Source organism: Ascaphus truei, chromosome 7 (assembly GCF_040206685.1).
Source record: "Ascaphus truei isolate aAscTru1 chromosome 7, aAscTru1.hap1, whole genome shotgun sequence".
Taxonomy (NCBI): domain Eukaryota; kingdom Metazoa; phylum Chordata; class Amphibia; order Anura; family Ascaphidae; genus Ascaphus; species Ascaphus truei.
In genome coordinates, this window is record NC_134489.1 from 38,842,204 (window position 1) to 38,870,161 (window position 27,958).

Consider the following 27,958-nt stretch of genomic DNA (forward strand, 5'->3'; position numbering starts at 1 on the left):
GTGACCAGGAGAAGGGGAGGAGTCAATGGCCATGAGGGGGAGGAGTCAGTTGCCATGAGGGGAGGAGTCGGCAGCCAGGGGGAGGGGTCAGCACCCTATAGTTAATATCAGCCTTGGAGGTTTGACTAAAATTAAGATGGCGGCCACATTCTACCTTGGACGTCAGTGGGATGAATCTTGAGTGATAAATGCTTATTTTAGCATAAAGGTTGAAAAGAAATAACAGGATGTTTTATATTTTTGAGAGTTCTTTAATGTGGTGTGCTTTGTATTTATTTTTATTTAAGAACCTACAATCTCGCTTATCCCTTATGTGACTTAGTATCCTTTGTGCATTGCTCGTCAAAGATAATGGTGTCACCTACTCATGGGGTGCTCAACTCCAGTCCTCAAGGGCCACCAACACGTCAGGTTTTAAGGATATCCATGCTTCAACATAGGTGGCTCAATCAGTCCCTGCTTCAGCACAGGTGGCTCAATCAGAGGCTCAGTCTTCAACTGAGCCTCTGATTGAGCCACCTGTGCTGAAGCTGGTATATGCTTAAAACCTGACCTGTTGGGGGGTCTTGAGGTCTGGAGTTGAGCGCCACTGACATAGTCAATACCAGTCACTTGTAAACCAGCTGGTTCTGTGTTCCGATGCTTAGAAAATTCCCATCTTGTCGCCCGCAGGACGAGTGTTACAATTACATCAAGGTGCTTGTTCCCAAGAACGACCAGACCCTCATAGCTTGTGGCACCAACTCGTTCAACCCAATGTGCAGGAGCTACACGGTATGTGTCAGGGGCTCGGACTCCAGCAGTCTCTTAAAATTGCAGACCAAGCAATATCCTACGTGTGTTTTTTTAATAAATCCGTTCTGTACTATGAGAAAACACTGGTAGCATTTTTTCTGAATTTTCTGAATTACATTTTTAATGTAATATAATGTAACAAGCATTTTTTGTTTCTATAGCAACCATTTACAAAGTCACATCCCCTTCCTCTTCTGAGGCTCTGACAACCCCCTTTTTGAGCCCTGCCCACTCTCTAGCAGTGCACCAATTGTATATAGTGACTGCCTGGTCACATGATCTTCCCCACAGAACTTTGCATCTTTGGTCCTCTCCTGCTGCACTGACGGCCATTTAGTGAACCCCCGAGCTGAATCTTCGCTGATCGATCACAGGAGAATGGATCAATCAGCAACTTAGCTAATTACTTATCGTTGTGTGGATTGTATTGATGCGCATATTAAATGAGAAAAAATTAGTGCAGAGTTTGTCTGTGCAAACCTTCACTGTGTAGCAAGAAACATTACCAACATGGATCTACAGTAACAGCGAGTCCTCTAAACAAAGGAAAACATTTGTGTGGAAAACATTGGGGAAGTTAGTGGCAAATCCCAACTACTCCTTTATTTACATTTTTACCCCACATTCTTTTTACAGGATAGGGGGAGTGTGTCCCCCAAGAGCTGAACGGCACCATTTTCAGCTCCAAGAACACCCCATGTTTCCAAGATACTTACCAGTGAAGTTACTGGGTTTAAAACTCCCTCCAGGGGAAACAAAATGGCTGCCAAATGTTGTGCCAATAGGAAGTCGCCACATTAATGTAGTAGTATGTTTCTTATTGCACGGCCATTTAAATCCCCCTTTATAAAACAGGCAGTAATACCGGTAACTTGACCTGCAAGTATCTCAGGAACCCGGGGGTCCCAGCAGCTGATAATGACACGGTTCACCACTGCCGGACCCCCATTTCCAATCCTGTGGGGAAAAAACGTGGTTTAGTTATGGGGTATTTCTGCTTCAATAGGTTCCCTTCCATTAGACAATGCGCCGACCTGCAGAACGATGCACTGTTACCTTATACATGAACAAAGTCACATCAATGATTTCGGTTTTTCCATAGCACCAGCATTGTGATGGCCAACTCCAAGTCCTCAAGCTTTTCAGGATATCCCTGCTTCAGCACAGGTGGCACCATCAGTGGCTCAGCCAATATGACTGAGCCACTGATTGAGCCACCCTAATGGCTGAACTGTTGGTGGCCCTTGAGAACTGGAGTTGGCCAATCTTGCTCTACAGTATAAATACACAGACAACACACCGCCCCGTGGCACTTCCACGTGTCCTGCCGCGTCCTTGCAGCCGCCGCCTCTGTCACCTTTGGAATCCCAGCGTCAAATGAAGCCGCAGACTTCATCGATGTGACGGCGCCCGGCATCGCGTTGCCATGGTAACTAAGATGTAATTTGCCGCCCAGCACGTTGCCATGGCAACGAGCCATCACATTGGGGCGGCCGCGCCGTTATTTGACGCTGGGATCCCAACGGAGATGGAGGGGGCGGCAGGACACATGTAAGTGCATTCCCATTAGGCCCGATTGGCCCCCGAGCGCGCCGCGAATGCATATGGCGGCCGAAAGGTTGGCTCCCTAGGCCCGGGTCTAATGGGAAATCAGACACTGCAGACATTGGGAAATACCGGGGGACTCTTTCGGTGCCATGATATTTTAACACCGGGCATTCCTTTGTCTACTGACCTTTCCAGATCAAGACCCTGGATCAGGAAGGAGAGGAGTTTAACGGTCAAGCGCGCTGCCCTTTCGATGCAAAGCATGCCAATGTTGCCCTATTTGCAGGTAAGCTGGTGACACAAACACCTGGAAGTGAATGGGTTAACTCGACTCAAGCTGTGGTGTGGGAGGTGGGAGGTGGGGGGGGGGGGAGAGGTTTAACTGTCTTGACGACCTTGAAATATCCTGACACGTGGACCCTTAAACATGACACACAGAACACGCTTGTAAATCATTCTCCAGCACTCGCCGTGCATTTTTATTAATTTGTCGGGAGAGAGAGACCGAGGCAAGTCTGAGATTTTGTTTTTTTTCTGGGATCCGAAACGCCAGAAGCGCGAAGGAGTTGGAAAGCAGTGCAAATTAATGGGGATTAGGTTTGAGGAGGGCAGTAATCCTTAATAATCCTTCGCTTCACAGTGTCTGGTTAGCGGAAATCAACAGATATTTTACATGCAGCCGCGTATGGGCAAAACTACCTGATGTTACATGAGTCAGACGGTTATCACGTGGCTGTATTTGTTAGAATTAGTCTATAATAAGGATTATGTCAAACATTTCAGAGTTTTTTTTATTACCATGTACTGATACTGTGCGGACACAGTGGACAATGGAATGTCAACGGTCTTCCTTGGTGCGTCTGACTCGTTGGGTGGCACTCATTGGGTGGCAGTCCTACGTATTCTTACAGGCGCTAATCTTACCAAGCAAATTATATCCATGTTGATCCAGCACACAAAATAGCTCACTCATTTGGGGTTCCTTCGACCTTGACATTGGGTTCTCGGCAAAATGGGGTTATTGTGATATCTTTCAATGCACCAACCTAGACAGTTCTTCGTGTCGATGTAGTTTGCGTGTGAGCTTTCAAAAACCTGCAATCGTAAAAAAAAAAAAGAAATTAAAAAAAAAAAAGCTAATCAATATTCTCAAAGTTGATGCAGGCTGGCTGAGATTTAGGTTAATATGAAGAAGGCCAACATGATGGAAAGAGAAGCAGAAGTGAACACATTTGATCTCTCACACAATCCTCTCTGACACCCCCCAAACAGCAAGACGGCACAAACTAGGCACACAGTACTCTGTTAAATTGGCACGAAAAGGCTCATGTTCAAAGTCACTTTGTTCTTAATGCCAAAATTGTCGTTTTTTGTTTTTTTAGCTTTAAGCTTTACAAGTGGATCTAATTCAAATCAAAGGAGTAAGGTCATGCCTGCACCCTTTTATTGTTAATCTGTATTGCAATTAGTTTGTGCAGTTTAATGTTAAAGCAGAAATCTCCCATGCCCCCTTTTTTTTTTTGTTTCTTACAGGTTTGGGACTGGGGGGTCCCCAGAGCGATATATTAAGCTCCGGTGACTCCTCCACTCTTAAAATATTTATGGGTATAGTTACCACTTCCTGGTTTTTTTTTTGTTGTTGTTGTTTTTTTAAGGGGATTTAAATGGCTGTCCAATCAGAAGCTGCAACCGGTGATATCGCGGCTTTCTATTGGCCCGAGATCCCCTGGAGGGGGATTTCAACCCAGTAACATCCCCAGTGAGGATCTGAGGAATCGGGGGTGGTCCCCATAGCTGAAAATAGCACGGTTCAGCTCAGGGGCAGGGGATCCCCCCCCAGCACCCACCCTGCATGTAAAGAAAATAAATAGGATAAAAAGAAGTAACGGGTATTGCTGCTTTAAAATCTGTCATGTGAAAGCCATCCAGGCGTTACTAATAAGTGAGAATGGACAGTCAGTAATAAAATCACTTTTTGATATTAATGTTCCCGTCATCCTTTTTGCTACAGCGACACAAATCGTCCTGACTTATTACCACAGCGCCGTGGCTTTTGTAAGGGATATCAGACGCCAGGGGCATTTGTAATAATGTGAAGATCGGGCGGCCCTGGGAGATGAATGTGTTAACATTGCACCTGTTTAACGACCCGGTTTTCATTCCCCCCCCCCCCCCGAAGCCTATCATCATCATCATCATTATTAACGTTACCACGGGGGCCGCGTTGTTGTGCCGGCTTTTTCTTTTTGATTTATTATTTACAAATTGCGAAAAATGATTTATTCCAATATGCAAATGTCCTAATCGGCTAATGAGCCATTAATTGCATCCCATTAACCGCCGATATTTTTTCCGTCTTCCATTACCACGCAGAATGGGGCAACTTGTAAGAGGAGTCTTTATTTGTAACAGGGACTTTTTAATCAGACAGGCAGACGTGAAGAATGAGGGAAACAAAATAGTACAAATACTCTTATGACAGCTCTGCAGTTCTTTACAGATATTTAAAACGTGAAGGCGATGCCCTTATTTATTCTTCTGACGCGATTCGCTATCGTTCTCACAGCGGGTGTTGCGTAGGAAATGTTTATATCAACTCTCTATTCCAGGGTTTCACAGCCAGGGTGCATCAGAATAAAAAGAAGGGGTTCCCCCTGGTAGAAAAAAGGAGGCTGTCATTTCACTGTATTGTAGCTATTAAAAAAAATGCTTTACATTGTACATTTCGTTTTTTTGAGTATTTTCAATGTAAAAACTGTCGTTTTATAAGCAAAAAGCCAATGTAGAAGGTTGTAATAGTTGGATATTTACTGCGACGTTCTTAACAATTTTATAGAGACATTAACCAACGTACCCAGTGATAAATATACAGTATGAAGGTTGAGAATCTGATCAATTTCCTTCACTGCCGGGGAAACAGCAGAAAGGGTTAAGTCAGGGGTTTTCAATTCCTGTCCTCAAGACCCCCCCAACAGGTCAGGTTTTGAGGATATTCCAGCTTCAGCACAGGTGGCTCAATCAGTGGCTCAATCAGTGGCCCGGTTGGGGGGTTCTTGAGGAGTGGAGTTGAGAACCCCCTGGGTTAAGGGTTTCACCAGGCTGACAACAACTCCAGGTTTATCATAGAAAGACATCCCTTTATACCCAGTGGGGCAAATCTTTCATTGAGGAATCTGCTGCTGAGGTTGTTGCCGGAGATCTTGATACATAGTTGCGAGGCCAGTGTTCTGACTTGGCCAGTTGGAAGGGCAGAGAGCAGACGGAGGGCTCAGACCCCACATGGGGTAATCCAGTGCAGGCTGCAGCATCGTCAGCCCCTGTTATTACAATGAATGAAATTAAACAGGGGCGCTCAACTCCAGTCATCAAGACCCCCCAACAGGTCAGGTTTTCAGGATATCCCTGCTTCAGCACAGGTAGCTCGATCATTCCCTGCTTCAGCAAAGTTGGCTTGCCAAGTCCCTGCTTCAGCAGAGGTGGCTCGATTTAGTCCCTGCTTCAGCACATGTGGTTCAATCAAGACTGAGCCTCTGATTGAGCCACCTGTGCTGAAGCTGGGATATCCTGAAAACCTGACGTGTTGGGCGGTCTTGAGGACTGGAGTTGAGCCCCTCCTGAAATACTGTTTTGCTGTGTCCTCTGTCCGATACACATTGTGTCATTCTGCTGCATGCGAGTCAGGATAAAGGAAACATTTGATGGTAACAAGACATTCATGTGATACCGCTCCCTCTGCGGACGCTCGACGCTGTCGGGTTGTATCGCCAAGCCGTAGCGCGTTGCATTTCGCGCGTCGCGTTGATGTCACGTTTGTCCCTCTCCCCCCCCCCCCCAGATGGACACCTTTATTCCGCGACAGTGGCTGATTTCCAGGCCAGTGACGCCGTCATATACCGCAGCCTGGGGGAGAAGAGCCCAGTGCTCAGGACGGTTAAATACGACTCCAAGTGGTTGCGAGGTGAGGTCTTTGGCCCGAATATTACAGAAAACTTTAGGAGACAAGGGATGATTTGGGACATCATTAGCAATTCATTGTTACTAATAATAATTCATCATTTTTGCCCAGCTAGATAGACAGATGATAGAAAAAAACCCGAATTAGACCTTAAATGATATATCCATAGATGGATAGAGAGATAATACCTGTATTATTATTTATGCAGATGGATATACTTTGATATGTAAAGAGATCTGTGTTAATCCACCATTGACGATGTTGCATTGATTGCTACGAGTGGTGGGCTGTCTCAGAACTCAAGGGGTTACGTCATCTCTCTGGACCGTGTGTTTTCTTTATGAAACGATGAAAGCTATGTGGCGCGGCTCCCCTTTTAACTCGCACGTCACGTTTACAGAACCCCACTTCATCCACGCCGTGGAATTCGGAAACTACGTTTATTTCTTCTTCCGGGAGATATCCATGGAGTACACCACCCTGGGGAAGGTAAGCTGCCACGGCACCGCAGGGAGTGTGCGGTACACGTGCCGCGCAATGCAGGGGAAATCACGGCAGGCAATAAGGCACCGCACTTTGGGCTCTCGTATAGCAACGCGTTTTGGGTCTGTGATTGCGCTACTAGATTTTTATTCACATGCTTACACTTTCTATAACGCCTAGGGTGCTTTTAGAGCAGGGGTAGCCAACAACAGTCCTAAATAGCTACCAACAGGTCAGGTTTTCAGGATATCCCTGCTTCAGCACATGTGGCTCAATCAGTCCCTTCTTCAGCACAGGTGGCTCAATCAGAGGCTCAGTCTCTGACTGAGCCTCTGATTGAGCCACCTACAATATGCTGAAGCTGGGATATCCTGAAAACCTGACCTGTTGAGGGGGCTTGAGGAGTTGAGCACCACTGCTGTCCTGTACAAAGCAGAGAGCCAGCGTCCCTTATCGCTCACCTCTGCTCCCAGACCCAAAAGGAATTACAAACAAATTATGGTTCCCGGCTCGGCTGCCAGTCCTGGGCGACACTGATAAAAAGCCGACGCCGGCTGCGTGGAAGCAACCTGATAGCGCTATCTGTCCATCTCCCACGGGCCGAAGGGCTGCCTGGCTATCTGCCGCAGGCAGCTAACAGGGAAATTAGCAAGTGGGGGTATTTTAAATCAGATGGGTCATCATTATCAGCCAGTGACAGAAGATGTTGTATCATGGGACACTGGGGACATTGGCACATGTTTACTAAGCGGTGCTGTTCCCTAGGGCACCGTACAGCTCATTCACCTGATTGGGTCGTAAGGTGTGTTTTGGGGAATAGCATTGCTGAGTGAATACAAGCGATTACTGGTTCTGCCCGATTTATAAGGCAACGGGTTTTTTTTTTCTTTCCCAATAAAGTTAAATTGAAAAGTACATACTCGCCTTATAAATCGGGCCGCGTGTGTCCCTGTGTGTGTGTTTGTGTCCCTGTGTGTCCTTTGGGCCGTCACTCCGCCTCAGGCCAATGAGAGGTGTGCGGGGGCGGCCCAAGGGACCAATGAGATTTCCCCTAGGGACACCGGACATCCAGCAGGCAGGCAGGCTGGCATGCATGCATGCAGGCATACAGTGCTTTCACTAATATAGTATAAGATGGGCGAATGAAACAGTTACAGACCAGATTAAAATGTGAGACAGCCTTAGATTTGAAAGAACTTAAACTGGTGGTGGATGTGAGAGTCTCTGGTAGGTTGTTCCAGTTTTGGGGTGCACGGTAAGAGGAGGAGGAGCGGCCGGATACTTTGTTGAGCCTTGGGACCATGAACAATCTTTTGGAGTCTGATCTCAGGTGATAGGTGCTGCATGTGGTAGGGGTGAGAAGCTTGTTCAGGTAGCTGGGTAGCTTGCCCAGAAAGTATTTAAAGGCAAGACAGGAAAGGTGAACTTTGCGCCTAGACTCGAGTGATGACCAATCTAGTTCTTTGAGCATTTCGCAGTGATGTGTGTTGTAGTTGCATATCTCTGTTTCAGCACAGGTGGCTCAATCCGTGGCTCAGTCAAAGACTGAGTCTTGAGATTGAGCCACCTGTGCTGAAGCAGGGACTGATTGAGCTACTTGTGCTGAAGCAGGGATACCCTGAAAACCTAAGCTGTTGGGGGATCATGTGGACTGGAGTTGAGCACCCCTGATCTGGACTACTGTCACCCTCTTTCCCACATCCATGTCCCCCTCTCTATTTAGCTTACCTTTTCCTCTGCTTTTCTCAGGCACATCACTCACTTCCTCCCATTGTGCCGCTCAGACTTACGCTCTGCAGCTCGTATTGGAAAAGCTATTAAATGTCTCTTAAATTATGAAACAAATGGTTTATGTGGCAGTGAGGCCGAGTGCTTTGTGCTTTACTGCCGATGCTGGTTCTTAGCATTTCCAAAATATCTCCCAGGTGACTTTCTCTCGAGTGGCCCGCGTGTGTAAGAATGACATGGGCGGCTCTCCTCGGGTCCTGGAGAAGTACTGGACCTCGTTCCTCAAAGCTCGCCTTAACTGCTCGGTGCCGGGAGACTCCTTCTTCTACTTCGATGTGCTCCAATCCATCAGCAATATTCTAACCATCAACAACCGCCCTGCGGTCATCGGAGTGTTTGGTACCCAGGCCAACAGGTACGGGACGTCCTCGGGTGGGGCTTTCACTCAAGTGAATAATAATAATGGGAATTGAACCAGGTTCAAACTCAGTGCCAGTCAGTGTCTTTACTCACTGAGCCGCTCCTTCAGTGTCAAGTCATCTTTACCAACATTAGAACCTCAGGATTGCTCACTGAACCCCAAAAACGTATTTGGGGGTTGAGCCTCCATTGGTTTGATTTGATTACACCGTGTACATTTCTGTGGACAGAGCGACAGATAAACAAAGGCTGATACACAGTTATCCTTTCCAACAACCCCCCGAACACCTGCCCTTTCTATGATCCAATAACATCCCCAAAATCCCCATAAAATCCCCTTTAAAAATGCCAGCATTTTACAGGGAGATGAGTGCACAAGGAAAAGGGAACAATGGCTGAATCCAAAAAAAAAAAAATGAAACATTACAGCCCTCAATAATGCATTAGGTAAGCAAAGCAGAGCAGAGCCTCAGCCATGAAATGGAAATCCAGAGCCTGGGAAAGTTCAGAAGCAGATTTACTGCCGGGCTCTGCCGCTGCCAGACAAAACGTAATAAAGAAGAGACCATAAATTACCGGTTATAAAGAAAACCTCGGGTAATGGGGGGGCCGTATATTACCACACTCTGCCCGGGCGAAAGCACGCTCTAAACTGGATGGGGAAGGAGCGTCTTATCTGAAAGTAATAACCGACACTGTCTTATGGACATAATCCAGGAGGCTATTGGGAGAGCGAGAATGTCCCTAACATTTTGCTACATGCGGAAATAAAAGCTTTTATGTGCGACGTTTCTCAAGGCTGTGAACGCACGTTCTCATAAAATGAATGTTTCTTAAGGGACGGCTTTGTAGTTCTTCTGCGCGGTTGTAGACTGGACCGTATGAAGGTTATGGGGATTGCTGTGAGATTATCTTGGTAATTGGTTGTTCTTTGGATTGGAGAGAATCCAGTTTAATACCCAGTACTGGTGACTTTGAGGAAGACCCTTTACCTGCTCTCCCTCAAACGGACAACATGAGATTGTAAGCTCTCTGGGTCAGACATTAATTGGGCCTCTGTACAACTCTACATACCCAGCCAGTGATATGTGCAAAATAATAATTATTATTATTATTATTGCACCAAAGCGGCTGTGTTTTGATAAAACAGACGGAGGAAGTAAGCCTTCTGTGTGATGATCTTTGCCATTAATAATAAACGGACGCATTAATAAACATATGCTGATACCTCCAGCGCTGACGTGGTGGGAGCATAAGGAGGGATTGGGAAAGGATGCTGCTGTAGTAAAGCAATTATTGAACCAATCCTTTTTATCTCGCCCTGTACAGTATCACAGGCTCGGGAGTCTGCGCTTTCTACATGGATGACATTGAGAAGGTTTTTAACGGGAAGTTTAAAGAACAAAAGACCACCGAATCTGCTTGGACCCCAATTCCAGAGGAGAAAGTCCCCACGCCCAGGTACAGTAAGCCGTCGTGCCTCTTTCCTTTTTCGAGCCCAGGGTGTTGTGGTCTGTGCGTGATGCTGAACTCTGCATCTTCTCCCTCTTCCAGACCTGGCTGCTGCGCGGGCTTCGGTAAAGCCGCCCCCTATAAAGCGTCCAGCGAGTTCCCTGATGAGACGCTGGCTTTCATTAAATCTTACCCTCTGCTGGACGAGGCCGTGCCTTCCGTCACGGAGACGCCCTGGTTCACAAAGACAAGCAGCAGGTACAGAACTACTAACTCACTGCGGCTCAACTCCAGTCTTCAAGACCCCCACCAACAGGTCAGATTTTTAAGGTTATCCCTGCTTCAGCACAGGTGGCTCAAGCAGCAGGTACATAACTACTAACTCAGGGCGACGCAACTCCAGTCCTCAAGACCCCCACCAACTGGTCAGATTTTAAGGGTATCTTTGACTGAGCTACTGATTGAGCCACCTGTGCTGAAGCAGGGATATCCTTAAAATCTGACCTGCTGGTGACCGTTGAGGACTGGAGTCGTTGACCGAGCCACTGATTGGGCCTCCTGTGCTGAAGCAGGGATATCCTTAACATCTGACCTGTTGGGGGGGGGGGGGTGGGGGTCTTGAGGACTGCCGTTGAGAACCCCTCTACTAACTAGTGATAAAGATCTTTCAGCATCTTGCTATTTGGTCAAAACTGCTGAATGACAAAGCCCACTAAGGATACTTGGGCGCAGTGGTCTCCTTTACATCCACCTCCTCAAATAATAAAACATCCCATTGTTTTTACACTTTACCCTTTGCGCTCGTACATACACTGTATTTCACTGTTGCTCTGCACTACAATCTTAAACGACGACATAAACTAACAGGTTCAATAATGGATTGCCGCTAAGGATGTAATAAAATGAATGGTTTACTATGGAACTCTGGAAGATCTTGCTCTCAGGAGTGTAGTGAAATGCGTCAGCCAATGCTTTGGGATACCACATCTAAAATAATACTGTACGTGTAGGTTAAAGAGACAATCCAAGCAGCTTGAAAGCATTTAAAAATATATATTTTTTTGTTTTAATATAGACAGCCTTTAATTACCTTTATTGAAAACTAATTACCTACTGTAAGCTGCCGATCGATTAGTTCTCCCATTATCACAAAGATTCTGCTTTCCAGGGTTCACTTAACGGCTGCCTTTCAGGTTCAATCAATCCTTCAGTCAGTGTAACTCAGCAGCTACACTGTATCCTGATATTACTAAGGTAATGTTATCTGCTGTGGGGCCCCTGGTTCTTCCCCGCATGTGTCACCCGTGGGTCCTCAGGTGGTACCCGTGGGTGTCCGGGGGTCCTCGGGTGGTTCCTATGGGGGTCTGGGGGTCCTCGGGTGGTTCCCACGGGTGTCTGGGGCCCTCGGGTGGTCCTTGCGGGTCCATGGGGCCCCCACAGCTGTGGGGCCCCCAGTTCTTCTCCGCAGGTGTCCCCCGTGGGTCCTCAGGTGGTACCGTGGGCGTCCGGGGGTCCTCGGGTGGTCTCCATGGGTCCCCACTGCCTGCGGTACCAATTCTGTATGTAAAAAAATAAAACCTGCCCTACATTTAAATAAATACACCCCTCTCCCCTCCCCCCCACCAAACACATACAGTACAGTAATGGGCAAAATAACTATTATCCAGATATGGATAATAGATTATTTGCCCATTATTAAACACAACATTTGCCAACATAAATCAAGTAAATAAATACAGTTCTACTTACCCCTGCAATATGAAGGGCGTCCTCATCAGGATACTGCAGGTCCCTGTCCTCCGTTGCCAGAAAGCATACATACAGTAATAAATACATTCTAATGTCCCCTAGACCCTTAATCACCTTAGCGATTAAAAACCGCTACAGTAATTAAGGGGTTAACCCACCCGCAGAGACCAGCCGAGGGCCCCAGACACCTGTGGGAACCACCCGAGGGCCCCCAGACACCTGTGCGGATGACCCGAGAACCCCCAGACACCCGTGGGGACCACCCGTGGACCCCATTGGGGCCCCCGGGGACCACCTGGAGACACGGCGCCTAGCAGGGACCACCCGGAGGCCACCAGACACCCATGGGTACCCCCCCGGGGTGCACTGTGGGGCCTGCGGACACCCGTTGGGACCACTGGGGACCCCCGCCGGCCTGGTGTATTAATCCTATGTGTAAAATAATAAATCATGGTTTTATGGGGGGGGGGCACGGGGGTGGGTGGGGTATTAGAGCTTACTAAATATTTTTACATTTAAATTGTACTCCAAGTGTACATGTGCAGGGGGTCTCCGAAGCAGAACCGCATTGGTTTCATGTCCGGGGACCCCCTGCTTCCCGAGATACAGGCCCCGGTATGGGGTGCCGGTATCCCTCTGCTCTGTTTACATTCCACGTGGATTTTAACATGGCGGGGGTACCGGCACCCCATAACAGGGCCTGTATCTCGTGAAGTAGGGGGTCCCCGGACCTGAAATCAACTTTGTTCAGCGCAGGAGACCCCCTGCTCACGCACACTATGTATAAAAATAAAATGTAAGCAGCTTCATTACCTTAGCAGCTATCCGCTAAAGTAATGGATAGTGTGGAGAAACCAGGCGCTTACCTTCAGTATCAGAGTTACAGAGTGGTGATGTAACCAGTGATTGTGGTTAATTTCTATCGATGTGTGTTATTTCTTGTGATCCCTTCTGCTACTACCCCTAGTAAAGGGATGATCCAAAGCCCTTCGGAAACGTAGAGACAAAACAGAGTAGGGGGAGCAAGGGATGAGTAAAAGCACAGATGGAGAAGATAATGACGAGCAGTAATTAACAATTGGTACACCACAATTCGGTGGGGGGAGGGGGGTGGGGATTAAGATGGTAAATGATTAATCAAATAATTGCTTACACGGCCTTGTGCAAACACCCTCTCAAGTTGGTATCTTTGTAGTGGATGGTGCCCCTACTGCAACGATGTGCAGGGGGGGGGGGGGGGGATTTAAGAGATATATCAATAAGTACTCACACGGCCCAGTGTGAGTAGAGGTGTAGGGCAGTTGTCTTTTAGGTAAACACCTGCGACCCCCGGTCAGGGATATTTCAGGGGTGCTGCACACACTCCTGCTTGCAGGCAGGGAGTTCAATGCGGGTCTTTCTTTAACTCTTCCCGTTCTGGGTTCCTTCCCCTCCCCGTTTCGGTCAGGGGTATGGGTGAGGCAAAAATGATTTAAAGGGATCAGTAATGTTCTTAAAAAACATAAAAGTTTATTAAACATAAAATTGAATCCACAAAAGTTGCACTCACATAATATAGAAAATATCCTGGTGCGCTTCCGTGGCTGTTGATAGCAGTGGTCGCGGCCGCTCTCTACTCCGCGTCCGGAGTCGGAATAGGTGGCTGTTCCTGGCGCGGCTGTGACTGCAAACTGACTCCTTCAGCAACGGAAGCCCCAAAGTTCCAAACTTGGTCAGTGAATTAGAGCAACGCGTTTCGCCGATTGGACGGCTTCCTCAGGCTCATTCAATGAGTTTGGAACTTTGGGGCTTCCGTTGCTGAAGGAGTCAGTTTGCAGTCACAGCCGCGCCAGGAACAGCCACCTATTCCGACTCCGGACCATCCACTACAAAGATACCAACTTGAGAGGGTGTTTGCACAAGGCCGTGTAAGCAATTATTTGATTAATCATTTACCATCTTAATCCCCACCCCCCCTCCCCCCACCGAATTGTGGTGTACCAATTGTTAATTACTGCTCGTCATTATCTTCTCCATCTGTGCTTTTACTCATCCGCTAAAGTAAGGATTTTTTTATTTGGGAGGGCGGTACCGGCACCCCATAACGGGGCCTGTATCTCAGAACGTAGGGGGTCCGCAGACCTGAAATCAATGCGGTTCAGATCCGGAGACCCCCTGCTACATTACTGTAATGTTAGAATTTTAATATAAGCCCCGTGATCGCCTGTGAGAGGCGCGCAGTTAGAGTGACTGATTCAGCCTATCTCTTACTGCGCGTCTATTACAGAAAGGCAGCCCCTGGTAGGACTCACACAGCAGGGACCCCTGCTGAGTTAATCCGATGGGCCATTATGTCTGTAACTGACCATCTCGTGTCCACCACGCGACGTAACGCAAGATGTACCCAGGTAAATATTCGAATAATGTCCGCTGCATCTGTATATTAAAACTCATTAAAAATGGCATTAAGAGTTGAATTCTAGAATAAGAAGGTAGTATTATCTAACACTACAGAACTGATTTATTATAAAAAAAAAACTCGGGATATTACTTGGATTGCTGCTTCTGGGTGTATCTTGGTCTTGCACGTACAGTATATGGATAGGGCACTTCAAAATTAATTTTGATATTAGATTGTTAGCAATGGACACTCCAGACAGCTCTTTAGCCGTAAGTGGAATCTAATCGGTGTTTAAAGTAGCAATCCAAGCCGGCGGATTTTTTTATGATTTGTTTTATATATATATATATATATATATATATATAGTATGTGTGTGTGTGTGTATATATATATATATATATATATATATATATATATATATATATATATATATATATATATATATATATATATATATATTATTTTTTTTTTATTTTTTGTTATTTATTTTAATCATTTAACCCCATTAATTTCAGCTCCGGGGACCCCCTGCTTCCGGAGATACTTACCCCCGAATTAGGTGCCAGTAGCCTCTCTCCTCTGCTACCCGGGTTCACAATATGTCCGCTCCTCAAAGATTTCCCCCCCCCCCCCCCTGCGGACCAATAGGAAGCTGTGATGTCATCGGTGCGGCTTCCTATTGGCCCATGTGACGCGGGAGCTTTATACTTTAAAACCCTGATTGTTGAGCCAGAGCAGCTCCCGGCACCTACTTCAGAGGTAAGTATCTCCGGAAGTAGGGGGGGCCCTTGAGCTGAAATTTTTGGGGTTCAGCTCCGAAGACACCCTGCTTCAATGATTGATATATATATATATATATCTATCTCTTCACCAGAAAATGTCACTGGCATGGATTGCTCCTTTGCGAGTCTGGGTATATTATATGAGAGGTGGATACAGTCCCATGCTCTTTTGGGGATCAATAGCCGGCTGACATTGGACCAACTTATTCCCCCTTCTATTACCCAGGTACAAGCTGACCCAAATTGCTGCTGACACCTCTGCTGGCCCAAGCGGCAACTACACTGTCTTATTTCTGGGCTCAGAAGATGGAAAGGTGTTAAAGGTTCTCTCCGGCACTACAGACAATTCCACGGTGGAAACTGTTCTTCTGGAAGAGATAAACGTATACAACCCTGCAAAGTGAGTGCCGCACAGATACGCAGTGAGTGCCGCACAGATACACACAGTGAGTGCCGCACAGATACGCAGTGAGTGCCGCACAGATACACAGTGAGTGCCGCACAGATACACAGTGAGTGCCGCACAGATACACAGTGAGTGCCGCACAGATACGTAGCGAGTGCCGCACAGATACACAGCGAGTGCCGCACAGATACACAGTGAGTGCCGCACAGATACACAGTGAGTGCCGCACAGATACACAGTGAGTGCCGCACAGATACACAGTGAGTGCCACAAAGACACTCAGTGAGTGCCGCACAGATACGCAGTGAGTGCCGCACAGATACACAGTGAGTGCCGCACAGATACACAGTGAGTGCCGCACAGGTACGCAGTGAGTGCCGCACAGATACCTAGTGAGTGCCGCACAGATACACAGTGAGTGCCGCACAGATACGCAGTGAGTGCCGCACAGATACCTAGTGAGTGCCGCACAGATACACAGTGAGTGCCGCACAGATACACAGTGAGTGCCGCACAGATACGCAGTGAGTGCCGCACAGATACCTAGTGAGTGCCGCACAGATACACAGTGAGTGCCGCACAGATACGCAGTGAGTGCCGCACAGATACGCAGTGAGTGCCGCACAGATACGCAGTGAGTGCCGCACAGATACGCAGTGAGTGCCGCACAGATACACAGTGAGTGCCACAAAGACACTCAGTGAGTGCCGCACAGATACGCAGTGAGTGCCGCACAGATACCTAGTGAGTGCCGCACAGATACACAGTGAGTGCCGCACAGATACCTAGTGAGTGCCGCACAGATACACAGTGAGTGCCGCACAGATACACAGTGAGTGCCGCACAGATACACAGTGAGTGCCGCACAGATACACAGTGTGTGCCGCACAGATACACACAGTGTACGGACAGTCTGTGCTAAATGCCATCATGTTGTCATATATTGTGATAGACCGTGAACACAGAACCAATTAAGCTGTGTGAACTGGGGCGCGCTGGGATGTACCTCAAAATATTATTGTACACTAAAACAGGTCATAGCTGCATATGCTGACTACCTGTGTGATTATCATATACATAACTTTACAGCTCTGTAGTTCTGCGTGCGTTTGCTCATACAACACGCATTGAGTCGCCATTTACATAATGAATAAATGTCCCTTCACATAGTAGCAAATTTATCAAGTATGGAATAGATCAGAGATTCCCAACTCCAGTCGTCAAGGATCACGGCCAGCGACCCCTGCTTCAGCACAGGTGGTTCAATCAGTCCCAGCTCCAGCACAGGTTGTTCAATCAGTCCCAGCTCCAGCACAGGTGGCTCAATCAGTCCCAGCTTCAGCACAGGTGGCTCAATCATTGAGACACCTGAGCTGAAGCAGGGATATCCTGAAAACCTGACCTGTTGGTGGCCCTTGAGGACTGGAGTTGGCCAGCCTGGATGTAGAACATATGAACATGGAGTACTTCTGACACAAAGGGTTACACATACATGAATCTGGCAGTAACGGGGGAACACACATGGCGAATGACAGTAATGTAACCTGTCACTAAGTTAAATGACATTGATCCTGGTTTTCAGGTAGCAACGTTGGTGCGTCCGTGTTACAGAATATTAGAGACAAGCTTCTCCCTTACTGCAGCAAGACTAGGAAGCAGATTTGCACAGGTTACACTTCTCTATCGTTCTTGCCGTTTGTGTCATTAAACCCCCATTAGCAAATGAAGACAGGATAATACTTGGAGCCCTCGTGTTGATGGCGTTTTAATTCTGCAATGGACAGTGCTGTATATACTGTCGGTGCCGTGTGATAATCTTCTTGTGTAACACAGGTGCAATGTGAAAACAGAGGACAGGAGGATTCTGGGATTGCAACTGGACCGAGAGAACCACGCTTTGTTCGTTGCCTTCTCAAGCTGCATCATCAGGGTCCCCATTAGCCGCTGTGAAACGTACGCTTGTCGAAAGTAAGTGCCAACATGTAACGGTACAGCCGGACATAGCGTCAGCTGGACATAGCGTCAGACAGACTTTTATTTCTAGCAGCTATATTACAGCCCCCCCTTTTTTTTAAATCTTTTCTTATTTGTATATGTGAAGCACAATATATAATTCCACATTCTTACCTAAGCTGGCAATCGTTTGGTGCTCCTGTTATAAATCTGTCAAAATTCTGTGTGCCTAACGAAATGGCCGCCTTCTAACTTTGTGCTACAGTCTGTGAAATGCTGCAGCTGACATGTAACATTATATTACTAAGTGTAACACATTGTTGTTGTAGCTCTGAGTAGTAGACAGTCTGCTGTTTGGAACACAGCAACCGATCTGTTTGTGATACTTTGTTACCAAAAGGCAGAGCTCAAAAAGCTGTGCGAGTCTGTTTCAAAAGAGGAAGTGGATATGACTTTCTAAATGGCTGCTGTAGCAACCCGGGGGTTGATCAGTCCAATATTAAAAAATCAGGAGTTCAAATCAAAATGCAGACAGTATTACCTAATACAGGCGTACCCCGCATTAACATACGCAATGGGACCGGAGCATGTATGTAAAGTGAAAATGTACTTAAAGTGAAGCACTCCCTTTTTCCCACTTATCGATGCATGTACTGTACTGCAATCGTCATATACGTGCATAACTGATGTAAATAACGCATTTGTAACAGGCTCTATAGTCTCCCCGCATGCGCACAGCTTCGGTACAGGTAGGGAGCCGGTATTGCTGTTTAGGACGTGCTGACAGGCGCATGCGTGAGCTGCCGTTTTCCTATTGAGCGATATGTACTTACTCGCGAGTGTACTTAAAGTGAGTGTCCTTAAACCGGGGTATGCCTGTACTGCACAACTGATTTATTTAAAAATATGTGTAAGATTTTTCACGTTTTGCTGCTTTAAATAATGTATCGGGGTAATCAGCTTGCTTGGAAAGATGGATCACCGTAAAGTAACTATTACTTATTTCTATCTTGTGAACAATGAATACGAATTGTTTTTTTGGGAACACTGAAACTGAGCCTAATGTTTCACTAATAATGGCAGCACAATTACTGTGCGAACAATAACAACAAACCAAGCCAGCAATATTAATGACAATAGCAGGCGTGGCCAACTCTAGTCCTCATGGGCCACCAACAGGGCGGGTTTTGATCATCCCTGCTTCAGCGCAGGTGGCTCAATCGGCCCCAGCTTCAGCACAGGTGGCTCAATCAGTGTCTCAGTCGTTGACTGAGCCACTGATTGAGCCACCTGTGCTGAAGCAGGGATATCCTGAAAACCTGACCTGTTGGGAGGTAGAGGAGGACTAGAGTTGGGAATCACTGCTCTAATGGTAGGAAGGGAGCAGATTTGAGGTGACAAACCATACTATATATTATTTATTTATCATTATTCTTCAGGGTACCATGAGAGAAGAGAAGCCGCAGAGAAGCAATGCATGGGAAATGGGGTTTGTCAAATGCATTGTGTCTGATGGGGCTCTCTGAAGGCTGCCTGCCAGGGGTAGTCGGAGTAGGGCAAAGCTTTTAGTGCTGGGATTTGATGAATCCTCCTGGGATCCCTGTGGTTAATGCTCAGGGCCTCTCTCACTGATAAGGTTTTCTGCTAGTGCTTTGCCTGCCTTTCACTTTACTTCCATTCTGCAGGAGCTGTTTGGCATCGCGAGATCCTTACTGCGTGTGGCTGAAGCCCGGAGCCTGTGCGAACTACAGGAGCAGTATAAGGTAACTGAAAGAAAGGTGCCGCAGTGTATGGAATACAGGGGTTATCTTAGGCTGAGATTATAGTAGGCGCGCGTCTGCCGCTCGAGCGATCCCTGCACTGAGGTCCGAGGCGATGGGGGAGGCGTGGCGGACACGTCACTAGGCTGGTGCGCCCTCATTGGCTGAACCGCTCACGTGACGCGGCCGTCGCGAGATAAGACAAACATTCAAAGATTCAAAAATCTGCTGCGTGGTCGCTCTGCATTGGAGAAGAGGTCTGTTGTTCTCTCCGCGCTCACCGTCGCACCCACTATAATCGCGACCTTAGCCAGTACCCAAGCAGCACTATATCAGGGGTCCGCACAGCCCCCCTTCCTATAGCAGATGTAACACTGGATTAGTATTTAATGAGCTGCCATTCATGCCACGTCCCTCAAGCACAAAGGAAATACAAAGTATAGCACAGATAAAATATGGATACTATTTTATAATAAACACTATTTAAATTAACTCAGAACCTAGACGTTTATCAGCGTTCACGATCATTCTCCGTTATTGTCCTACACATTGTTGGAAAACCTTTCACCCTAAATACTACAGGTTTCCTAGCCCTTAGGGTTCCTTTGTGCCTAGATCAGGGGTGCGTACAGTGGGGGGTGCAAGATTTTTCAAGGGGGGGGCGCGGCGGTTGCAGAGGCCCCGTGCTCTTCCTCAAGGAATTTAAATTAAATGCTGGGGGAGGCGTGAGGCCTCTGCAGTGTCTCCTAACTTGTCTTCGGCAACGCGGCATCAAATGATGTCGTGGGTCACGTGAACTCGCGCGTCATTTGACGCTGGATCTTAAGTAGCGGGGGGGCGGTATGAGCACATGAGCTTCCAGCCAGGGGGGGGCGCAGCGCAGAAAGATTGCACTCCCCTGGCCTAGATCATGCATTGTTGAATTCTGTTATTTAATTTATGTCAAGCACCTCTACTAGGCCATCGCTCCGAGCATCCACCCTCCTTTGTGATGAAACAGACATTGTCCACATTGCATACTGTCTCCTTCAAACCCTTCTTACATTGTTCCCTTCTAGAACCGGGTTTGAACAAGATGTAGAACAGTCCAAGCACTCGGGCAGCTGTCAAGGTGAGTGTAATATAGAGACCTCTCCTCATTCCACTGCAGGTTCTGTTGCACCATGTTCACAATCAAACTACTGGGTTTTAAATAGGAAGGAGAATGTAAAAGCGGTGTAACTGGAGCCCTCCAGTAATTACATGGTCCCACAACCGTGTGTGCTACCAACCTCTGTTGTTGGGTTCCCACCTCTGCTGTTGGGTTCCCACCTCTGCTGTTGGGTTCCCACCTCTGCTGTTGGGTTCCCACCTCTGCTGTTGGGTTCCCACCTCTGCTGTTGGGTTCCCACCTCTGCTGTTGGGTACCGACCTCTGCTGTTGGGTACCCACCTCTGCTGTTGGGTACCCACCTCTGCTGTTGGATTCCCACCTCTGCTGTTGGGTACCGACCTCTGATGTTGGGTACCGACCTCTGCTGTTGATTACCGACCTCTGCTGTTGATTACCGACCTCTGATGTTGGGTACCGACCTCTGCTGTTGGATTCCCACCTCTGCTGTTGGGTTCCCACCTCTGCTGTTGGGTACCGACCTCTGCTGTTGGGTTCCCACCTCTGCTGTTGGGTTCCCACCTCTGCTGTTGGATTCCCACCTCTGCTGTTGGGTTCCCACCTCTGCTGTTGGATTCCCACTTCTGCTGTTGGGTACCCACCTCTGCTGTTGGGTACCGACCTCTGATGTTGGGTACCGACCTCTGCTGTTGATTACCGACCTCTGCTGTTGATTACCGACCTCTGATGTTGGGTACCGATTTCTGCTGTTGGGTACACGGTAACCATGGGGGATCCTTCCCTAAAGTTGGGGTTGCCCTCTTTCATTTCAATGAGAGCACCTTAGGCACGGTATATTGCAATTAATGACAGTCCGTAGTAGTGATTTTGGGGGGCCTGTCCTCTAAGCAGAAGTCTGTAGCCATACTCGCCACCGCTTTACTCTGCAGCATGATCATTTTCCCAGGATATTCCCAAAGATGAAACAATCACTTTTATGTCAGATTTGTTTCCCCACAAACACAACAACCACCCGTGTGCGCCCTACGCCGCTGGTTAGAGCGCGACTGTGACTGTCCCGCGGACGTCTCCAGCAGAGGAGGGATTCTGGGATTGTTAATTAATGGGGTGGGCAACTCCAGTCTTCAAGGGCCCCCAACAGGTCAGGTTTTCAGGATATTCCTGCTTCAGCACAGGTGGTGCAGTCTTCGACTGAGCCACTGATTGAGCCCCCTGTGCGGAAGCAGGGATATCCTGAACACCTGACCTGTTGGTGGCCCCTGAGAACTGGAGTTGGCCACTCCTGGAGTAAGCAATGCTTTTGAACTAAGGAATACGTTGTGTAATCAGCCAATCTTCTGAGTATCTTGTGGACAAATCATGTGCTCTAAATTCACAACAGAAGGGGATTGTGTGTCTCTGGCACCTCATTGCGCACACACATCACACATCACGCTGGGCTTTATTGATTTATGTAACTCTGCGAAACACATTCCACTTTTGGATCCGTAACCACCAGCAGCCTGGTTCGGTCTCTGTGTTACTGCTATTGTTACTGTGTATTTCAGAGGAGCCATCAATCCGTTGTGTGTTTGTACTCTGTCTTGTGATTCTCGTTATACACTTTCTATTTATTTCTGCCGTCCTCCATTCAACCCCAAGATTTCATTTCTTAATCTTCTTACCATTTCCTCGTCCCTCCATTTGAAAGCAGCAAAACATGTGAAATCTTACATGGGGTTTAGAAAAAGAGATCCGTTCTGTAGTATTAGATAATAGTGACAGTTTCTTTGGGGGTGGTTTCAACTCTTAATGTCATTTTTAATCAGTTTTAAAACATCCTTTGATTTCTATAGCAGGGGTTAGCACACCTCCCAAGATCTTTGTAACACTTTCCTGTTTGTGATCATTTGTTGCCAATGTTCCCAACAGTTTGAGCTGCAAACTGTAACAATAGATAATGTTACCTTAGTAATATAAAGATGCGTTGTAGCTGCTGAGTTACACTAACTGAAGGATTGATTGCAGCTGAAAGGCGGCCATTATGTTAGGCACACAATCAGGATTTTTGCACATTTATAACAGGAGCACCAAATGATTCCCAGCTTATTTAAGAATGTAGAATTATACATTGTCACTTGTTTTACATATAGAAATAAGGAAAAGGGGGGAATGTAGTATTGCTGCTTTAAATTATCCTTTCCTTTCAATGATCACTGTCTCTCGCCTGCTCATTTCTTTCTCCCTCCTTCAAACTCCCACATTCCCTCCCTCTCTCCTTCCAACTCCCGCCTTCCCTCCCTCTCTCCTTCCAACTCCCGCCTTCCCTCCCTCTCTCCTCCCAACTCCCGCCTTCCCTCCCTCACTCCTCCCAACTCCCGCCTTCCCTCCCTCTCTCCTTCCAACTCCCGCCTTCCCTCCCTCTCTCCTCCCAACTCCCGCCTTCGCTCCCTCTCTCCTCCCAACTCCCGCCTTCCCTCCCTCTCTCCTTCCAACTCCCGCCTTCCCTCCCTCTCTCCTTCCAACTTCCGCCTTCCCTCCCTCTCTCCTTCCAACTCCCGCCTTCCCTCCCTCTCTCCTACCAACTCCCGCCTTCCCTCCCTCTCTCCTTCCAACTCCCGCCTTCCCTCCCTCTCTCCTTCCAGCTCCCGCCTTCTCTCCCTCTCTCCTTCCAACACCCGCCTTCCCTCCCTCTCTCCTTCCAACACCCGCCTTCCCTCCCTCTCTCCTTCCAACTCCCGCCTTCCCTCCCTCTCTCCTTCCAACTCCCGCCTTCGCTCCCTCTCCTTCCAACTCCCGCCTTCCCTCCCTCTCTCCTTCCAACTCCCGCCTTCCCTCCCTCTCTCCTTCCAACTCCCGCCTTCCCTCCATCTCTCCTTCCAACTCCCGCCTTCCCTCCCTCTCTCCTACCAACTCCCGCCTTCCCTCCCTCTCTCCTTCCAACTCCCGCCTTCCCTCCCTCTCTCCTTCCAGCTCCCGCCTTCTCTCCCTCTCTCCTTCCAACACCCGCCTTCCCTCCCTCTCTCCTTCCAACTCCCGCCTTCCCTCCCTCTCTCCTTCCAACTCCCGCCTTCCCTTCCTCTCTCCTTCCAACTCCCGCCTTCGCTCCCTCTCTCCTTCCAGCTCCCGCCTTCTCTCCCTCTCTCCTTCCAACTCCCGCCTTCGCTCCCTCTCTCCTTCCAGCTCCCGCCTTCTCTCCCTCTCTCCTTCCAACTCCCGCCTTCCCTCCCTCTCTCCTTCCAACTCCCGCCTTCCCTCCCTCTCTCCTTCCAACTCCCGCCTTCCCTCCCTCTCTCCTTCCAACACCCGCCTTCCCTCCCTCTCTCCTTCCAACTCCCGCCTTCCCTCCCTCTCTCCTTCCAACTCCCGCCTTCCCTCCCTCTCTCCTTCCAACTCCCGCCTTCCCTCCCTCTCTCCTTCCAACTCCCGCCTTCGCTCCCTCTCTCCTTCCAACTCCCGCCTTCGCTCCCTCTCTCCTTCCAACTCCCGCCTTCGCTCCCTCTCTCCTTCCAACTCCCGCCTTCCCTCCCTCTCTCCTTCCAACTCCCGCCTTCCCTCCCTCTCTCCTTCCAACTCCCGCCTTCGCTCCCTCTCTCCTTCCAACTCCCGCCTTCGCTCCCTCTCTCCTTCCAACTCCCGCCTTCCCTCCCTCTCTCCTTCCAACTCCCGCCTTCCCTCCCTCTCTTCTTCCAACTCCCGCCTTCCCTCCCTCTCTCCTTCCAACTCCCGCCTTCCCTCCCTCTCTTCTTCCAACTCCCGCCTTCCCTCCCTCTCTTCTTCCAACTCCCGCCTTCCCTCCTTCTCTTCTTCCAACTCCCGCCTTCCCTCCTTCTCTTTTTCCAACTCCCGCCTTCCCTCCCTCTCTCATTCCAACTCCCGCCTTCCCTCCCTCTCTCCTTCCAACTCCCGCCTTCCCTCCCTCTCTCCTTCCAACTCCCACCTGCTCTCCCTGTCTACTTCAAACTGCCACCTTCCCTCCCTCTCTCCTTCCAACTACCGCCTTCCCTCCCTCTCTCCTTCCAACTACCGCCTTCCCTCCCTCTCTCATTCCAACTCCCGCCTTCCCTCCCTCTCTCCTTCCACTCCCGCCTTCCCTCCCTCTCTCCTTCCAACTCCCGCCTTCTTTCCCTCTCTCCTTCCAGCTCCCGCCTTCTCTCCCTCTCTCCTTCCAACACTCGCCTTCCCTCCCTCTCTCGTTCCAACTCCCGCCTTCCCTCCCTCTCTCCTTCCAACTCCCGCCTTCCCTCCCTCTCTCCTTCCAACACCCGCCTTCTCTCCCTCTCTTCTTTAGACTCCCGCCCTCTCTCCCTCCAGCTCCCGCCTTCCCTCCCTCTCTCCTTCCTCAGTATTGAGCGTTCAGCAGGCCATGTTTCACGCGGAAATCTCCCCCCTTAATATTAATATTGTGCAATGTATCAGACAGGATATGTGTACATTACACACATTATATCTATATGTTTGCAGGCCCATATCTGCCGCAGGTCGTTGTGCATAAAACCTTTTTGCTCCACGTTATGGAAACAAAATGGCGTGATCTTGATACATTCTCCCTTAGTAATGCTTTATAGCAGGGGTGGGCAACGCCAGTCCTCAAGGGCCCCAACAGGTCAGGTTTTAAGGATATCCCTGCTTCAGCACAAGTGACTCACTCAGTCCCTGCTTCAGCCCAGGTGGCTCAATCAGTGCCAACTTCAGTCTTTGACTGAGCCACTGATTGAGCCACCTGTGCTGAAGCAGGGACTGATTGAGCCACCTGTGCAGAAGCAGGGATTGATTGAGTCACCTGTGCTGAAGCTGGGACTGATTGAGCCACCTGTGCTGAAGCAGGGATTTCCCTAATACCTGGCCTGGTGTTAGCCCTTGAGGACTGAAGTTGACCACTTCCTGCGTTATAGTGCACCATGTTGATCTTCAGGAAAGATAGAGAACATGGCCCCGGAGTCATCAACGCGCGATCCGCTGAGTGGCGCCCGAATCGGTGATACCTGCCATTGATTTTGATGGCAGACATCGCCGCTTTGGGCGCGATGGACTTCGCTGACTCTGGATTGCTGCCGTGGCGCTCTGGCGTCTTGTCTTACTCTTGACTTGGTTTCTTTTTCCCCTCTCCGCAGACGTGGCCACGGCCTCGGGAAGCACGGAAAGCGAGGGAGATTCCGCTTATGGTGAGTTCCTGCGCTTTTCCTTCCATGTCCACACCGCAGGGCCCCATCCTCCCTATTCCCGTCCCACCCAAATGGCTCTCGGCTTCTTCCGAAATTGGAGGGAAAAGGTTGTTGGCGCGTAAAGGCTCGCGTGCAAATCCACGAAGAATTCTACCGTTGGGTCACTAAAAAACTGCAGCCAGAGAAGAGGGACTTGTGGTCACTCACAGCCGCTGACCCTTCCCGGCCAAAGAGGCTGTAACCGATTTGTGGACCAGTAGCCCTGAAAGGATTTGTTTTGTTCTTCACCCGTCTATAGATACTCCCAATACCATGCAGAGGCCGGGCCAGCATAATATTGCAGTCTAGGACATTTGATCATGGCCGTTTTGCCGCTACCACCGACGCTTCGCCGCGTCTCACCCCCGCTGCCAGGATCTGTTGCCACTGGCTGCTTCACCGCTAACTTGTATGCCTAAACCCGCTAAGCTCTTATCCTAAAACCCCCTACCCTAAGACCTTACCCTAAGACCCCCAACCCTAAGCCCATACCCTAAGACCCCCAACCCTAAGCCCATAACCTAAAAACCCCTACCCTAAGCCCATACCCTAAGACCCCCAACCCTAAGCCCATACCCTAAAAACCCCTACCCTAAGACCTTACCCTAAGACCCCCAACCCTAAGCCATTACCCTAAGCCCATACTCTAAAATCTCCAACCCTAAGCCCTTACCCTAAAAATCCCAACCCTAAGCCATTACCCTAAGCCCATACCCTGAAACCCCCAACCCTAAGCCCTTACTCTAACCGCTAAAACCCCTTAAATTTACCCACTACCCTAACCAGTAAAACTTGCCTTAGAAGCGGGCGGCTGGGGGTTTCAGCGGCGGATCGGCTGCGATGAAGGATTTGTCTGGGCGCCGATCACCGGCAGTCATTTGGTCGCGGCGAAACGTCCCTCGACCAAATGTCCCATTCCGTAATATTGCGCCTCTGTAGGTGGGGAACAACTCAAATGTTTAATAGTTTAATAGTGCAATACTTGGAATAACCAAAATCACCAACACTTTTTATAGGGCCGTCTCCTATACATCTGGTCTTATTCTGCCCCTTTGATACTAAGCGCCCAAAGGTTTATACATCAGACCTCTCACAGGGCTGAGCGATAAAGCCCATTTCTGAAGGTGCAGGGAGTGAAGAGGTTGTAGCTTCCACCTGATGCAGGTAAACCTTCAGCACTTAGAGAAAGCCCATTACATGTACGGGATCTCCACTTGCTTGACCCATTAATGGAGAATTCGGTGATATTCAGCATAAATACACGATTCATGTTTTTGTTGCTATCAGCTCAACGGAGAGCACTGTTTCCGTACAGCCCTTTCAAGGCTAGCTACTGCTATTTTTTTTTTGCATTCCTTTTAATGCTGTAACCCTCTGGTGAGATGCACTTTGGGGGATTTTTAGGGCTAGATAAAATGGCTTCAGACTGCTCTCCGAGGAAGCGATGATTCTGCTGCCTACATGATTTTCTAAGGGGAAAAAAAAAGCCAAAATGATCAAGCAGAGAGCTGGTATTTTTCCGAGGACTTTGCTTTCCTGGGGGTTCTCTCTCTCCCTCTTTGTCAGGGATGACACATTTCAGGCTCCTGCTTCCGTGACAGACCCCCTTCCATTATCAGCACTAACATTTTAGCATGAGCAGCCCCATTACTGCTTGCCTGCGCAAACGCATACTCCAGAGGAGGGAGGCGAGAAACGGGGCGGAGTGTCGGCCGCAGGAATCGAGAACCCTTAATTAGGTCTGCAGGGTTTTCTTCCCATGCCTATCATCCACGAGCTCACACCATCCCCCCCTGGCAGGGAAGGGGTTAAGTTAATAGGGACCACTAGGTGCGGGCGGTGTGGCGGGCTGATATTCCCCTGTATGTTTGTAAGATTGGCTGCCCCATTGAGAGGGGGCTGGGAGAGGTATGGTGTATCATTAATGTAACAGCACGGACCCTCTCAACGATAAGGAGGCTGGCTGTGAGCTGTGGGTTTGTCCCGTGGCAGATAAGAAGCTTTGCTGGCGTGTGGTGGGCACAGTGGGAGAGAGAGAAGGCATTAGATGGCAGCTTTTTGTACTCGCTGGGAACGAGCAGCCGTAGCCCCCACGCCTACATATCCACCGTCTTTAGAAGGTGGGGACAGTGAGGAGAAAACCAATGGGGACTTGCACACGAAGAGGTGACAAGTCGTCGGGCGCATTTCATGTCGTAGTGCAGGGGTGGTCAACGCCAGTCCTCAAGGGGCCACCAATATGTCAGGCTTTCAG

At 48.8% G+C, this 27,958-nt stretch overlaps 1 protein-coding gene and 1 long non-coding RNA gene across 3 annotated transcripts in view; one reads left to right on the forward strand and one right to left on the reverse strand.

Moving 5' to 3' along the window:
* Positions 1-27,958, forward strand: part of SEMA6C (semaphorin 6C) — a 163,798-nt gene that overhangs the window by 123,338 nt on the left and 12,502 nt on the right. For both annotated transcript variants that reach the window (XM_075607766.1, XM_075607768.1), the window contains exons 7-18: positions 673-774; positions 2,539-2,629; positions 6,179-6,301; positions 6,699-6,787; positions 8,707-8,924; positions 10,259-10,390; positions 10,484-10,639; positions 15,519-15,692; positions 17,532-17,666; positions 19,337-19,414; positions 20,470-20,522; positions 25,615-25,665. In XM_075607766.1, coding sequence (XP_075463881.1) covers positions 673-774; positions 2,539-2,629; positions 6,179-6,301; positions 6,699-6,787; positions 8,707-8,924; positions 10,259-10,390; positions 10,484-10,639; positions 15,519-15,692; positions 17,532-17,666; positions 19,337-19,414; positions 20,470-20,522; positions 25,615-25,665 — 1,402 coding nt within the window. The remainder of the gene's footprint in view (positions 1-672; positions 775-2,538; positions 2,630-6,178; positions 6,302-6,698; positions 6,788-8,706; positions 8,925-10,258; positions 10,391-10,483; positions 10,640-15,518; positions 15,693-17,531; positions 17,667-19,336; positions 19,415-20,469; positions 20,523-25,614; positions 25,666-27,958) is intronic.
* Positions 2,729-27,958, reverse strand: part of LOC142499022 (uncharacterized) — a 47,229-nt gene continuing 21,999 nt past the window's right edge. The window contains exon 3 of the long non-coding RNA XR_012802603.1: positions 2,729-3,438. This is a non-coding gene — a long non-coding RNA (uncharacterized LOC142499022). The remainder of the gene's footprint in view (positions 3,439-27,958) is intronic.